The 12,897-nt window shown below is 39.1% G+C and overlaps 1 protein-coding gene across 3 annotated transcripts in view; it reads left to right on the forward strand.

The window, feature by feature from the left end:
- usp20 (ubiquitin specific peptidase 20) overlaps window positions 1–12,897 on the forward strand; it is a 130,129-nt gene extending 117,232 nt beyond the window's left edge. Inside the window, exons 17-25 of one of the 3 annotated variants that reach the window (XM_041193962.1) lie at window positions 436–616; window positions 1,822–1,948; window positions 4,272–4,441; window positions 4,773–4,854; window positions 5,734–5,842; window positions 6,776–6,878; window positions 10,265–10,333; window positions 10,581–10,771; window positions 12,609–12,897. In XM_041193962.1, coding sequence (XP_041049896.1) covers window positions 436–616; window positions 1,822–1,948; window positions 4,272–4,441; window positions 4,773–4,854; window positions 5,734–5,842; window positions 6,776–6,878; window positions 10,265–10,333; window positions 10,581–10,738 — 999 coding nt within the window. In that variant the 3' untranslated portion in view covers window positions 10,739–10,771; window positions 12,609–12,897. Of the gene's footprint in view, window positions 1–435; window positions 617–1,821; window positions 1,949–4,271; window positions 4,548–4,772; window positions 4,855–5,733; window positions 5,843–6,775; window positions 6,879–7,070; window positions 7,227–10,264; window positions 10,334–10,580; window positions 10,772–12,608 lie in introns of those variants that run through there. The other 2 variants (XM_041193963.1, XR_005943834.1) reach the window with 2 other exon arrangements.

Consider the following 12,897-nt stretch of genomic DNA (forward strand, 5'->3'; position numbering starts at 1 on the left):
GCATCCGCAGTTTTTTTGTTTTTATACATACAAATTAAGGCCTTTATTTCTTGTGAGAGTAACTATATTATAGCAATTATATTACTTTTTAAAAAGTGGTATCCAATGCAGTGATGTAATGCCAGTAAATTTGTCAATGGCATCACCCGCAATCAGTTACTGTTGGTAAAGATGGTTTTATACAAATTGGGAGAGACTTTAGAAACTCAGTACACAGTATCATCTGGTGGCCAGATCCTGCAACTACATTGTGATAGTTGGCATAGCAAAGTTGACTGGGGAATGTTACAGCAATTTACAATGGGAAATGTTGACAGAAAAGTCTTGCCAATAGGAAGCAAGACTGGCAGACAGGATATGTGGTCTCTATGCAAGATTTGTAATCGGGTTTTAAATAGCTAGCTCTAACTTCAAAACTTTGTCTCCCGTTTCCAGATTCTTTGTATTCATTTGAAACGCTTTCGACATGAAGTGATGTACTCCTTTAAAGTAAATAGCCATGTGTCTTTCCCACTGGAAGGTCTTGACCTTCGACCCTTTCTTTCCAAGGAGAGCGCATCTCAAATCACAACCTACGATCTTTTGTCTGTTATCTGTCATCATGGAACTGCAGGCAGTAAGTAAACATACTGTCATTCTTTGAAACAGATTATGAATGGCTCTCAGGAATCTTGTGTTTGACTAAGACTGCTATTAATATAAATGGTGTTATTTTTTAATATTCCAGCCACTGAATTCAAAAGTCACGAGTTAGAAAGAAAACTATTGTAATTTGCGCCCCTCATTTAAAATCACTGAAAAGTTCTAAATGAATAATCTATAGTTTTAGCTTCTGTGAAAAATGTGATAAAACTAATTGTTACACAAGCTATCTCTAGTTGAATAGATACTGTAAAGTGTGTTCCAGGAATATAATCTATGATCTCCGTGAGCTGTCGAGAACAAGGGAAAAGCATACTTAAAGAGAAAGCTGCAGTCACCACCTATTAGTTTGAAGTCACAATTTGCTTAAAAATTTATAATTTATCTGATTGTGCAAAATTGCTCATGTCTTATTCAATTTCAGTTTGAATGAAGTAACTTGGAATTAAGAGGTGTGGACTCTCTATTGAGGTTTTCGATTTTTTTTTAAACATTGCAGAACTCTTAGAAAATTATAGATATGCTGATCACTGAACTAAGCAATTGATGCTTTAAGGCTGGAGTGTGCAAGCTTTATTTTCTTCATAGCCTGCATTGAAACAGACTATGGAGCCTCAAGGGGCAAAGGGCGCACGCACGCATGCAAAAGCACAATCTATGCTCCCATTAGTTTATTAATATAATGATTTTTGGTGTTCTGATTTAAGATTTATCCAGCATTTGAAGCAGCAGCCTTAAGAAGAGCTCTTTCCAAACCTCCAGGCCCACAAAATTCAAGCAAGATAAACCAGTGAGTAAGAAGCATACAGTCTACTCCTCTTAATTCAAAATTTCTTGCACTCAAGTTGTTAATTGAGTTTTATTTTATTATGCACTAAATTCCCATTTTACTCAGTTCAAGTAATTGGATAATTTAATAGCATTCTTCCCTTCCCCCCCCACCACCCCCCAAAAAAAAAGTTTGAATTGTCAGGAGTAGACAAAAAACAAATTGAACCAAGTTGCCTGGCTTCAAGGGCCAGATTGAGAGGGCTGGGAGACCACAGCTTGGGCACTCCTGCTTTAAAGCTTTAAGGGTCAAGCAAGTAATTGAGCAAAGGTTAGATGTTTGTGCTTGGGCATTTTCAATTTCTGTTGATTGCGGTGATGCAACTTTGTACTAAACCGGTGTTTTTACAGGTGGCCACTACATAGCTTATTGCCAGAATGTAATTAATGGCCAGTGGTACGAGTTCGATGATCAGTATGTCACAGAGGTGCATGAGACGGTTGTACAGAATGCTGAGGCTTATGTACTTTTTTACAGGTGAGACACACTTGAATGGTTATGGCTGAAATGTGCATTTTAAAATCTAGTGATCCAGATACTAGAGCACATATTCCAGGCTGACACACGAGTGCGGCACTGTCAGAGCTGCTGTCTCTCAGATGAGACGTTTAAGCCATGGCCCAATTTGCCCCCTCAGGTGTGTGTAAAAGATCCCATGGGACTATTTCAAAGAAGGACAGGGGAGTTCTCCCCTGTGTCCTGGCCAATATTTATCCTTCAGCCAGTGTCACTAAAAACAGATTATCTGGTTGATTATTATTACATAGCTGATTGAGAGACCTCTCTATGCACAAATTGGCTACTGCGTTTCCTACATCACAACAGGGACTGTACTCAAAAGTGCTTAATTGGCTGCAAAGTTTTTTGGCACAACATGATAGACACTACATAAATTCATGTCTGTCATTCTTCATGGAAACTTGACTGTTTTGTATACTAGTTCCATAAAATATATCTCAACATGGTGCAAGCAATGCAGTATAAGGTTTATAAGCTCAAGTACTGTGTTTCCTTATGCCATTTGCACAGTAAAAAGCTGAATGCAACTCAGCACTTGGTAGACACTAGGCAGTTCTATCAGTAACCCATTGGTACTTGAAATTGGAAGCATCATGCAACATTCTGGATAACTGATTTTGACTTCATATTTTAACATTGCCTATTTTTCTTATTAATCTTGCATGCTTAGCACCTTTTACTCTGCTGGGGTTTTTGGTTTACAACTGCATGCAATGATCATAGTAACATAAAGGATGTTCACTCAGTTCCCTTTTCCCACCCCCCAACATCACAATGCTGTGAACTAAACCTACAGTGTATTTCTTAAATAATAAGAAAACTGATTTTATTTCAAATTATATTTTCTGTAAATCAAAATTTGAATTGCTGCCAGTAAAGAGTTGTATTGATTGCTACTTTTTTATATGTCTGGATAACTTGATTTGTCAAGTTGGTGGTACAAATATTCTAATCTTTAATCATAATTCATTGATTTTCTGCAATCAGACTCTGTGATCTGTAAAGTTCTTGTCTTGGAATGACTTAGTAGTGACATGAAACTAAAACTGCTGATCCTCGGAACTGACATGCTGTGCTTTTTTTCTCAAGTTTTTTTTATCACTGGTAACTGATAAGTATAATCTGCCCAATGTAGGGGAGATGTCTCGAGCCAAATTGTTAAACATTATGTATCGTCCTTAGAGCCCAGCATTTGAGCCTTCTATCATTGGGTCCATCTCACGGTTACCATGTTTTGAGAGCAGTGGCTTATGTTGCAGGATTGGATCACCATGGAGTCTCATGCAGGAAAAATGTACTTTTGTCCTTTAAAATTGAATTGGACCTGCTTCACTGAGCTTCAGCTAACTATTTTTAATGCAAAACAGCTCTAGTTTCAGTTTGTAAGACTTAAAAAAAAAAAGAGAGCACCTGAAGGAACAAATGGTTTCTGAAATGTAATTTATCAATCTCAAAAGCATTATTACATTAGCTGTGAAACACAATGTGTGCTTATGGACTATTAGAAAATTGTAGGAGATGCAAGTTCAATCTCCAAAGCTGATGGAAGAGATTTTTAAAAAGGAATTGTAGGGCATGGGATCAGGGGAACAACGTCGGGAAGATGTACTATTTTATGTATATGTTTAGCAAGTTGAATATTGCCCCTCCTTTGAGTTTTTTTTTACCAATTTTCTTCCCTCCATTCCTGAACATGTTGATTTCTGCTGGAATATGGTCCCACTGTTCACTCTGTAATCTGAAGGGTTAACGTTTAATTCTGCAAGGAGATAGTTGCCTCTCTTCTCCTTTTGTACTCCAGGGCTGCTTGATGTGATGACCTGAAAGACAAACAAAATGAATTGGTTTACTTCTAACATTTTAAATGATGTCTGGAAGAAGATATTAAATGAATTTTGAGCTTAGGTTTTCGGGAGCTAAATCTTTTATGTACTGTGTGTAACCTATGTTAATTTGGTTTACATTTGGAGATGAGCACTTGCTTTCTATATATGCCACTTGCCTGTGTAGCCCATTTATTAATTTTGAAACTGATATTCAGAACTTTTCTATTAAAAAGTTCTTTCCTGATTACACTGCTTTTGTCCCCTGCTTTTGTGCTCTTCTGTTAGCTCTTTGCTTTCTCATTGTCCAGCCAAATAAATCTGTTTCAAGAGTTATCTGGGAAGCAGTGAAGAATGAGTATCTTGTATTCTTTGAGCATCTGTGATTTCATATTTTGAGTTGTGCTCCTCTACCATTCTTTCCCTCAGCTACTTTTTGTTTTAAATGTATGTTGCAGGAAGAGCAGTGAAGACGCAGTCCGTGAGAGACAAAAAGTTGTAGCTTTGGCCAATGCAAAGGAACCTAGCCTCCTCCAGTTCTACGTCTCCAGAGAATGGCTAAACAAGTTCAACACCTTCACAGAGCCAGGGCCAATCACCAACCACACCTTCCTTTGTGTACATGGAGGTCAGCATGTGCGATAAATGGAAGATCTTGCACTTGTACTAGCCTAGAATTTAGCAACCCTGGAAGTGAAGGGCATCATCACTCTTAAAAGGAGTCAACCTTATAAGTAAAGATCAGGCATTCTTAAATTGGAAGTATCTGTGTGTACTTTTGAGCTTCGGTGTTGTAGAGATAAGTTTATTTTTCTCAGGATATGTTGTCCAAGACCTGTAAGATGTTCAAAAGTGCTGAACTCTTGCACGTTTTCCATTTAATGGATCGACTACTAAGTGAGTTTGTTTTCTGTTTCCAAAATAACTACAGGTAGCGATAATTTTTCTTTCTTTTACAGGCATTCCACCAAATAAGTACCATTACATTGATGACCTGGTAGTGATTCTGCCCCAAAATGTATGGGAATATCTGTACAACAGGCAAGTGTAAAGATTCCTGAAAATGGTAAAGGACAGTTTCAAAATTTATTTTAAAGAATTTTTTTTAATGTGGTGTTCTGATATTTGAATTTTGACATAAAAGAAATAGCCAATTTTATCATGCGGCCAGATCCAGGCTGAATAAATAACCATTTGACAATGAAAGTCATCACTTTTGTTTTTGCCCTGATTGCGCTACTTTTGGGAAGTTTGAACAGAAGCCATCCACTCCTCTAACAAGAGAATGATAAAAACAACAGTTTGCATGGTGTGGTTGCCAGACATTATACACTCATTTGGAGCATTGTGTGTTTCGGGTATCCTAACTCAGGATTAATATATCAGCCTTGAAGGAAGGCCAGCAACAATTTACCAAGATGATTTCTGGGATAATGGGATTCTGCCAAGATGAGAGACTGGATGAACCTTGGTTGTATTTCATAAAGATGGGGAGGTTAAGGTTTATCTGACTGAAGTGTTTAAAATAATGAAAGGGAATTGATTGTGTGGATTGGGAATGACTTATTTCAGTTCTTGGAGTACAAAAACAGTTTTTTAGAACTAGAGCTACTGATTAAAAGAAAGTCCTGCAAAAAATGCTTCATGCAGTCGGCTGTGCTGATATTGAATGCCACTATCCCAGTAGATCATGAATGTTGATTCAATTAAAGTGGTTAAAAACAGCCTACTTATTGGGCAACTAAGGATGTTGAGGGCTTAGAAGAAAGGTTGGAGAATTGGGAATAAAGAGAAGAGGTTGTGCTGTCTAACAAAGTGATGGAGCAGGCTCAATAAATTTGGCAATCTCTCCAATCATCTAACAGTGTTGGCAATGTTGCTGCTGTATGTTTCAATATTCTTGTCTTGTGATTGTGGCAGGTTTGGAGGTGGCCCTGCTGTGAACCACTTATACATCTGTTCCATTTGCCAAGTAGAAATTGAGGCAATTGCTAAAAGGAGGAAAATGGAAGTTGACACTTTTATAAAGGTCAGAGATCACAGTGCATCATCCTAAAAGGGGGTAGCTAGATTTTTAACTGAATTTTATAATTGTTTATTGTAGAATTGCTACATAAAAGTTGCAGAAATGGTTTGAGCTCTCATAAGAGTAAAATTCCTGTATAGGACATGCCAGTTTTTAAAAATTCTTTGGTAGGGTGTGGGCATCACTAGCAGGGCCAGCTTTTGTTGCCCATTCCTAATTTCCATTGAGAAGATGGCTTGAACTCTTGCAGTCCAGTGGAGTCCCAAGATTTTGAACTAGTGACTGTGAAGGAACAGTTTTAATATTTTTTCCAATGTTGTATAATTAAGAAATATTCCATTGTCATTTTACATTGTTTCACACCTTGTATCATGGCAAAGCAGACATTCTGCTCCCAGCTTCTATCAGTGTTACTCTTGAATTGGTGCTGGAGCATCACCTGAGGTCTTTTCTCTGATTCCCTTCCCAACCATAAGAAATCTCCTGCTGGTAGCACAGTGGATATTAAGAATTTGCAATGAAAGCAATTATACATAAATTCAACTTCCATAACTCTGAAATTGGTGCACCCACACACTAATGAAAGGACCCATTAGGACAAAGATTGAGTTAAAACAAAGGAAATCGGTTTTAGAGTGCACCACTTAAGACTATTTGCAAAGATGCTTTCAATGGAGAGCAGGCTATTCCGGTTTACAGCAAAACTGATTTTCAGATTGACCTTTAAGGCAGAACAAAGGACTGTATCAGAGCCATGGTGGGAGGGTTGATCAAGATTGTAAATCCAATTAGTCACCTTTGTTGGGCCAGTGATCTCTGTTCAGCCAATGTTAAAATACTTGAATCCATGGGCTGATATAAATCAGATAAACTCATACCACCCTATGGGGTAACAAACAAAAACTTTGACACCGCTCTTCATTATTTTCCATCCAGCTAAACAAAGCATTCCAGGCTGAGGAGTCTCCCAGTGTTATTTATTGCATAAGCATGCAATGGTTCCGAGAGTGGGAAGGTTTCGTTAAAGGCAAGGATAATGGTAAGAAACAATGGTCAAAAATAGATTGATGTTTTCTCTGAACTCCAGTAGTGTGTAATTGTTGGGATTGAAATTGGAACTTAGCACATTTTATCTACAAAAAAATTACCATTGTATATTGAATTGTGATAAAATATGTAAGAAATCAATAAGATGTCTAGAGTTCAACTCAAGTGTTGTGCATATTTATAGGCACATAGGAATTACTAGATGAAAAAGATGCAGACCCATCAAGTTCATCCTCTACCACAAAAGCAAAACACTGCTGGAAATCTGAAATAAAAACAAAAAATGCTAGATATACCCAACAGGCCTGGCAGTATCCGTGCAGAGAAAACAAAGCTAACATTTCAGGTTAGTGCCCTTAAAGATCATTAACCTGAAACATTAACTTTGTTCTCTCTCCACAGGTGCTGCCAGACCTATTGAGTATTTATTTTCAGCATTTCTGTTTTTATTTCATCCCGTGCTACCCTGATAGTCGCAAGATGCAACAGTGAAGGAGCTGTTAACAGCGAATTATGACAATCAAGCAGCCCCATGATGTATTATTGTGAACATAAATAACCTTTAATCCTGTATTACTAAATGTTGCAGAATCAGTTTTGATTGCAATAAAAATGTTAAGGTTGCTTAATTTTTATTTTTCCCCTTCGAGGAGTGAGGAAAGTCTAAGGTTTCTTAGTGTGGATTAACAGATGGTGGGGATGGAGTTCACAATAGTACAATCATACATGAATTCTGGATGCAGTGGACTTGATGGCCGGAATGGCCTTTTTCTCTTTTTATATTCACTCATGGGATGTGGGCGTCACTGGCTCGACCAGCTTTAATTACCCATCCCTAATTGCCCTTGAAGTGGTCGTGGTGAGCTGCCACCTTGAACCACTGCAGTTCATGTGGTGTAGTTACACCCGCAGTGCTGTTGGGAAGGGAGTTCCAGGACTTTGATCCAGTGACAGTGAAGAAACTGCGATATATTACCAAGTCAGGATGGTGTGTGGCTTGGAGGGAAACTTCTAGGTGGTGTTCCCATGCATCGACTGTCCTTGTCTTTCCAGACGGTAGCGGTTGTGGATTTGGAAGGTGCTGTCTAAGGAACCTTGGTGAGTTCCTGCAGTGCATTTTATAGATGGTACGTATTGCTGCAACTGTCTTGCTGCCACTGTCTATCAGTGGTGGTGGGAGTGAATGTTTGTTTTGTGGATGGTGTGCCAATCAAGCGAGCTGCCCTAGATGGTGCCTAGCTTGTTGATTGTTGTTTGAACTACACTCATCCAGCCACATGGAGAGTATTCCACCACACTCCTGACTTGTGCCTTGTAAATGTTGGACAGGCTTTGGGGATTACTTATCACAGGATTCCTAGCCCCTGACCTGCTCTTATAGCCACAGTATTTATTTGGCTAGTCCAATTCAGTTTCTGGTCAGTGGTAACCCCCAAGATGTTGATAGTGGGGAGATTCAGCAATGGTAATGCCATTGAATGTCAAGGGCCGATGGTTAGATTCTCTCTCGTTGGAAATAGTCATTACCTGGCAGTTTTGTGGCGAGAATGTTATTTGCCGCCTGTCAGCCCAAGCCTGGATATTGTGCAGACCTTGCTGCATTTTGACATGGACTGCTTCAGTATCTGAGGAGTCGCAAATGGTGCTGAACATCGTGCAATCATCAGTGAACATCCCCATTTCTGATCTTATGATGGAAGGAAGGTCATTGATGAAGCAACTGAAGATGGTTGGGTCTTTGGCTGTGGACTTTGTTCTTGTTGCTTTTAACTATATAATATCCTGAAGTGAGCAAAACTGACATGTATCTGTGTGGAAACGACTAAGACAACCTCCTCTGAATATATATAATTTTAGTATTGCTGAAAGAAGAAAGATATGCCTAAGCTTTTTGTCTTTCACTCATCAGGACACTTGCAAGAATACCAGTATAAGGGGGAAAACAACAATTTATACCGTGTGAGGAGTGTGCAGATTGGTTGGCAAGTGGCCTTGCCATGGAGAATGCACCACTGATGGTGACTGACTGTTAACTGCCAAATATTGTTTGAAATTTAAACCAGGCAGCTTGACCCTGATTGGTCAAGGCATTGCCCTGAGGAATGAGTCAGCGAATGACTGTCACTTTTTGTTTGGCTGAAACAGACGCAATGTATGTAGAGTTCTTTGTCTGCAAAGAACAGAGCCCTGTGTATTAATATATGTAGCTTCCAGTACATGCAAATGCACCACATCACAAGCCCGACTGACAATTTTACATTGGTTGTCAGCGTAATTCTTAGCACATTGGGCAACATTTGCTAAATAATCCTCAATCGCGGCATTGCTTCTAATATTGGACACCGTTTTGAGTTTTGCAAGCCCTGGCCCGAGCTATTTGCTCACCATGCAAGCTTGATGCTGAAATTGGGCACATTAAAGACATCCTGCCCTAATCAGAACATTTCATGCAGTATATTAAGCAAACTTATGAGTGGGCCCAAGGCTGCCACTTTGGCCCTGAAAAGTGCCCAGTCTTTCTCAGCTTACACTGAAAGGGCAAGGTATCTCAAAAATTTGAGCAACAGGTGAAGCTAGCTGTCACGTGCTACTAATATGCAGTAGCAACACGGAAGTGGTATTCGTCACGAACAGGATGCTGCTGTCAAACCAAAAAAAAATTCTGCCTATCGCACATGAGTAATGTGGTGTATGAATTTCGGTACCAGCGTGATGCTAGTTATGTAGGCCGTACTTCCCCAAAAACTGGTGAATCGTATCATGCAACATGTCCAGCCACAGTTCACAACAGACAGGGTATAGACTGTAGCCAACCAGCCCATGCTTGCAAAACTCAATGCAGTGTCCAACATTAGATATGATTCCGCAATTGGACCGCGTTTGCTAAATAATCCTCCAGTGTGCTAAGAATTACATGAAGACCAATTTAAGATTGTGAGTTGGGCTCTGTGTGTCACATTTGTGTGTACTGGAAGCTACATATATTAATTCACAGGGTCCTGTTCTTTGCGGACAGAAAGAGCATGTATACATTGCGTCTGTTTCAGCTAAAATAAATAAGTGACAGCCGTTTGCTGACTCATTGCTCAGGGCAATGCCTTGACCAATCAGGGTCAAGCTGCCTAGTCTAAATTTCAAACAATGCTTGGTAGTTAACTGTCATTTACCATCAGTTGTGCATTCTCCATGGCAACACCACTTGCCAACCAATCAGCACTCTCTTCACATAACCGTATAAACCGTTTCCCCCTTATTGGTATTCTTGTGAGGGTCCTGATGAGTGCAAGACGAAAAGCTTAAATGAGTATTGCTGAAAAAAGAAACGTAAGTTCTGTACTGCCAAACGACTATATGTATAATTTTCTTCTCTTCTCCCAGAACCTCCCGGCCCAATAGACAACAGCAAAATTGCAGTCGTTAAAAGTGGTCATGTCCAACTTAAACAAGGTATGAATCTGTGTAGCTTTTGATTCTACATATTTTGGAGCTTAAGTGCAAAAAGCTCAAAGCAGGAAAATAAGAATCGACTGGCGTGAATTTCATATCTCCAAATAAGTACACGATGGAAAAGTAGGGGGTAATAGTGTCCATTCCAGTGGAGATCAAAACTAGTGGCCAATATAAACCTGTGGTGTTGAACAAGGTTCTCTTACCAAATTTTTACTTGCATTTGTTTACTTGGTTCTGTCACTAGGTGCAGATTATGGCCAGATATCTGAGGAGACATGGAACTATCTGTTTGCTATCTATGGTGGGGGACCAGAAATAGCTATGCGGCAGAATGTTGTTCAAGCTGAATTGGACAGTCCACAGGGAGAGCGGAAAATAGAAGCGGAAACCCGAGCCGTTTGACCACAGACCTGCCAAAAATGAATTGGTTGAAAGGTACATTTGTGTAGAAGAAAACAAAACGATATTAATTCTCTCAGCCAAGGCTTTAGATGGAGTTAATATACAGATCTGTCATGATCTAATCTAATAGCAGAACAAGATGCTTCAGTCCTTGGGTGTTTCAGAGGAGCATTATCAAACAAAATTTCACACAAGGAAATATTAAGTAAAAGAGGTAGATTCTAAGGAGCAATTTAGAGGAGGAGAGAATAGGGTAATTGAGTGAATTCCCCAGCTTAAAGCTACACATCTGAAGGCACAGCCACCAGTGGTGGAGTGAATAAAATCAGGAATCCACAAGAGACTAGACTTCTTGTAGTACAGAGATCTGAGGGTTGCCCAGCTGGGGGTATTTACAGAGATGGAGAGAGGTGATGCCATTAAGGGATTTGAAAATGAGTGAGAATTCTTCAAACTTTTAAGACAATGCCAAACTGGGAGCCAATGTGACTGATGCAAAGGACTTGGTATGAATTAGGATACAAGCAGTTGTGTTTTGGATAAGTGTAATTTAATAGTGTGAAAAATGGGAGGTTGGCCAGTGATCAGTGATATAATCAAGTCTAGAGAGGGTAAAAACAGTCCCCAATGATTTCCCTCATCTTATTAAGAAGATTGAATTCATGCCTCCTCGCTCACATACCTGACATTCTACACCAAAAACTCTTGAGGCACTAGTTTGCTAATATTCTCTAATCTTTTGATCATCATCTAGTGTTAAGTTGAAGCCCAATAATTCTAAACACAGAAGATGTAGTGTATATACACCAATACCGTACTTCCCTAATCTACAGAAATGACATGCTTCCACCAAAAGCATGTTGAGGGAGAGAAAATAGGAATGAGTTATTCCTTACACATCTCCACCAGTACAGCAGCATTGACTGGTCTGGAAACCGTTTTCTTGTCCACTGTTAGCTTGACAATGGGTTATGTTATTTACTTAGAATTTGCAGCAATCTTATTTGTTCTTTCATGGGATGTGGGTATTGTTGGCAAGGCCAGTGTTCGTTGCCCATCCCTAATTGCCCTTGAACTGAGTGGCCTGCCAGGCCATTTCAGAGGACAATTAAGAGTCAACCACATTGCTATGGGCCTGGAGTCACATGTAGATCAGACCAGGTAAGGATGACAGATTTCCTTCCCTAAAAGACATTAGTGAACCAGATGGATTTTTACAACAATTGCCACCATTACTGAGACTAGCTTTCAATTCCAGATTTTAATTAATTGAATTTAAATTCCATTAGCTGCCATCGTGGAATTTAAACCCAGGCCTCCAAGCATTAGCTTGGGCCTCTGAATTACTAGTCCTGGCTGATCTGTGCCAGTGTTTATGCTTTACATGAGTTCCAACTGACTTCATGTAACCCTAAAATCAAAGCAGAAAATTCTGGAAATACTCAAGGCAGTACCTGTGGAGAGAGAAATAGTTAACATCTTGGGTCGATAATCATATTTTTGGGTTGTAGATCAGGGAAACAGGGAAACTTTATACCTTCTTAGAAATATCAAGTTCCAATTTAACACAGATGCTGCTTTACCTGAGTATCTACAGCATTTTCTGTTTATTTTAGATACGCAGTATTTTGCTTTTTTCACCTCTAACCCAATATTCCTTTCTTCCTCATGTACTTGTCTAACTTTCTCTTTGTCTAACCACCTCAGTTAATCCCTGTGGTAGCGATTTCTACATTCTAACCACTCTTGGTAAATAAATTTGAGGATGAAAATATCAAATTGAGGTGATCAGCATAGAATTGCTGATGGTGTTAGTCAACATTAATAATAACAATGAGACTAATTAAGGATGAATCTCTTTGTTTTGCAGGCTATGATCCTGAGGTCAAGGATGTGAACACTATTGTTTGCACCCGTGATGAATCTACGTGAGCACTTTGTAATTTATCTGTAGAAATTCTTTTTTTTTTAAACTATTTTATTTCTTCCTGTTTAAAATATACAGCTAGACAAAAGTGCGTTGCATAATAGATTGCATAGTAGAATGCTATGGAAACACTAATGCTGTACTTGCATAAGTCTGATTGTATTTCTTTTAAGTAGACTCTACACCTTTTTTGTCTTTCCATTGTGTATCTATAAAACACACATTCTACCAA

The sequence above is a fragment of the Carcharodon carcharias genome, chromosome 8 (assembly GCF_017639515.1).
Source record: "Carcharodon carcharias isolate sCarCar2 chromosome 8, sCarCar2.pri, whole genome shotgun sequence".
NCBI lineage: Eukaryota > Metazoa > Chordata > Chondrichthyes > Lamniformes > Lamnidae > Carcharodon > Carcharodon carcharias.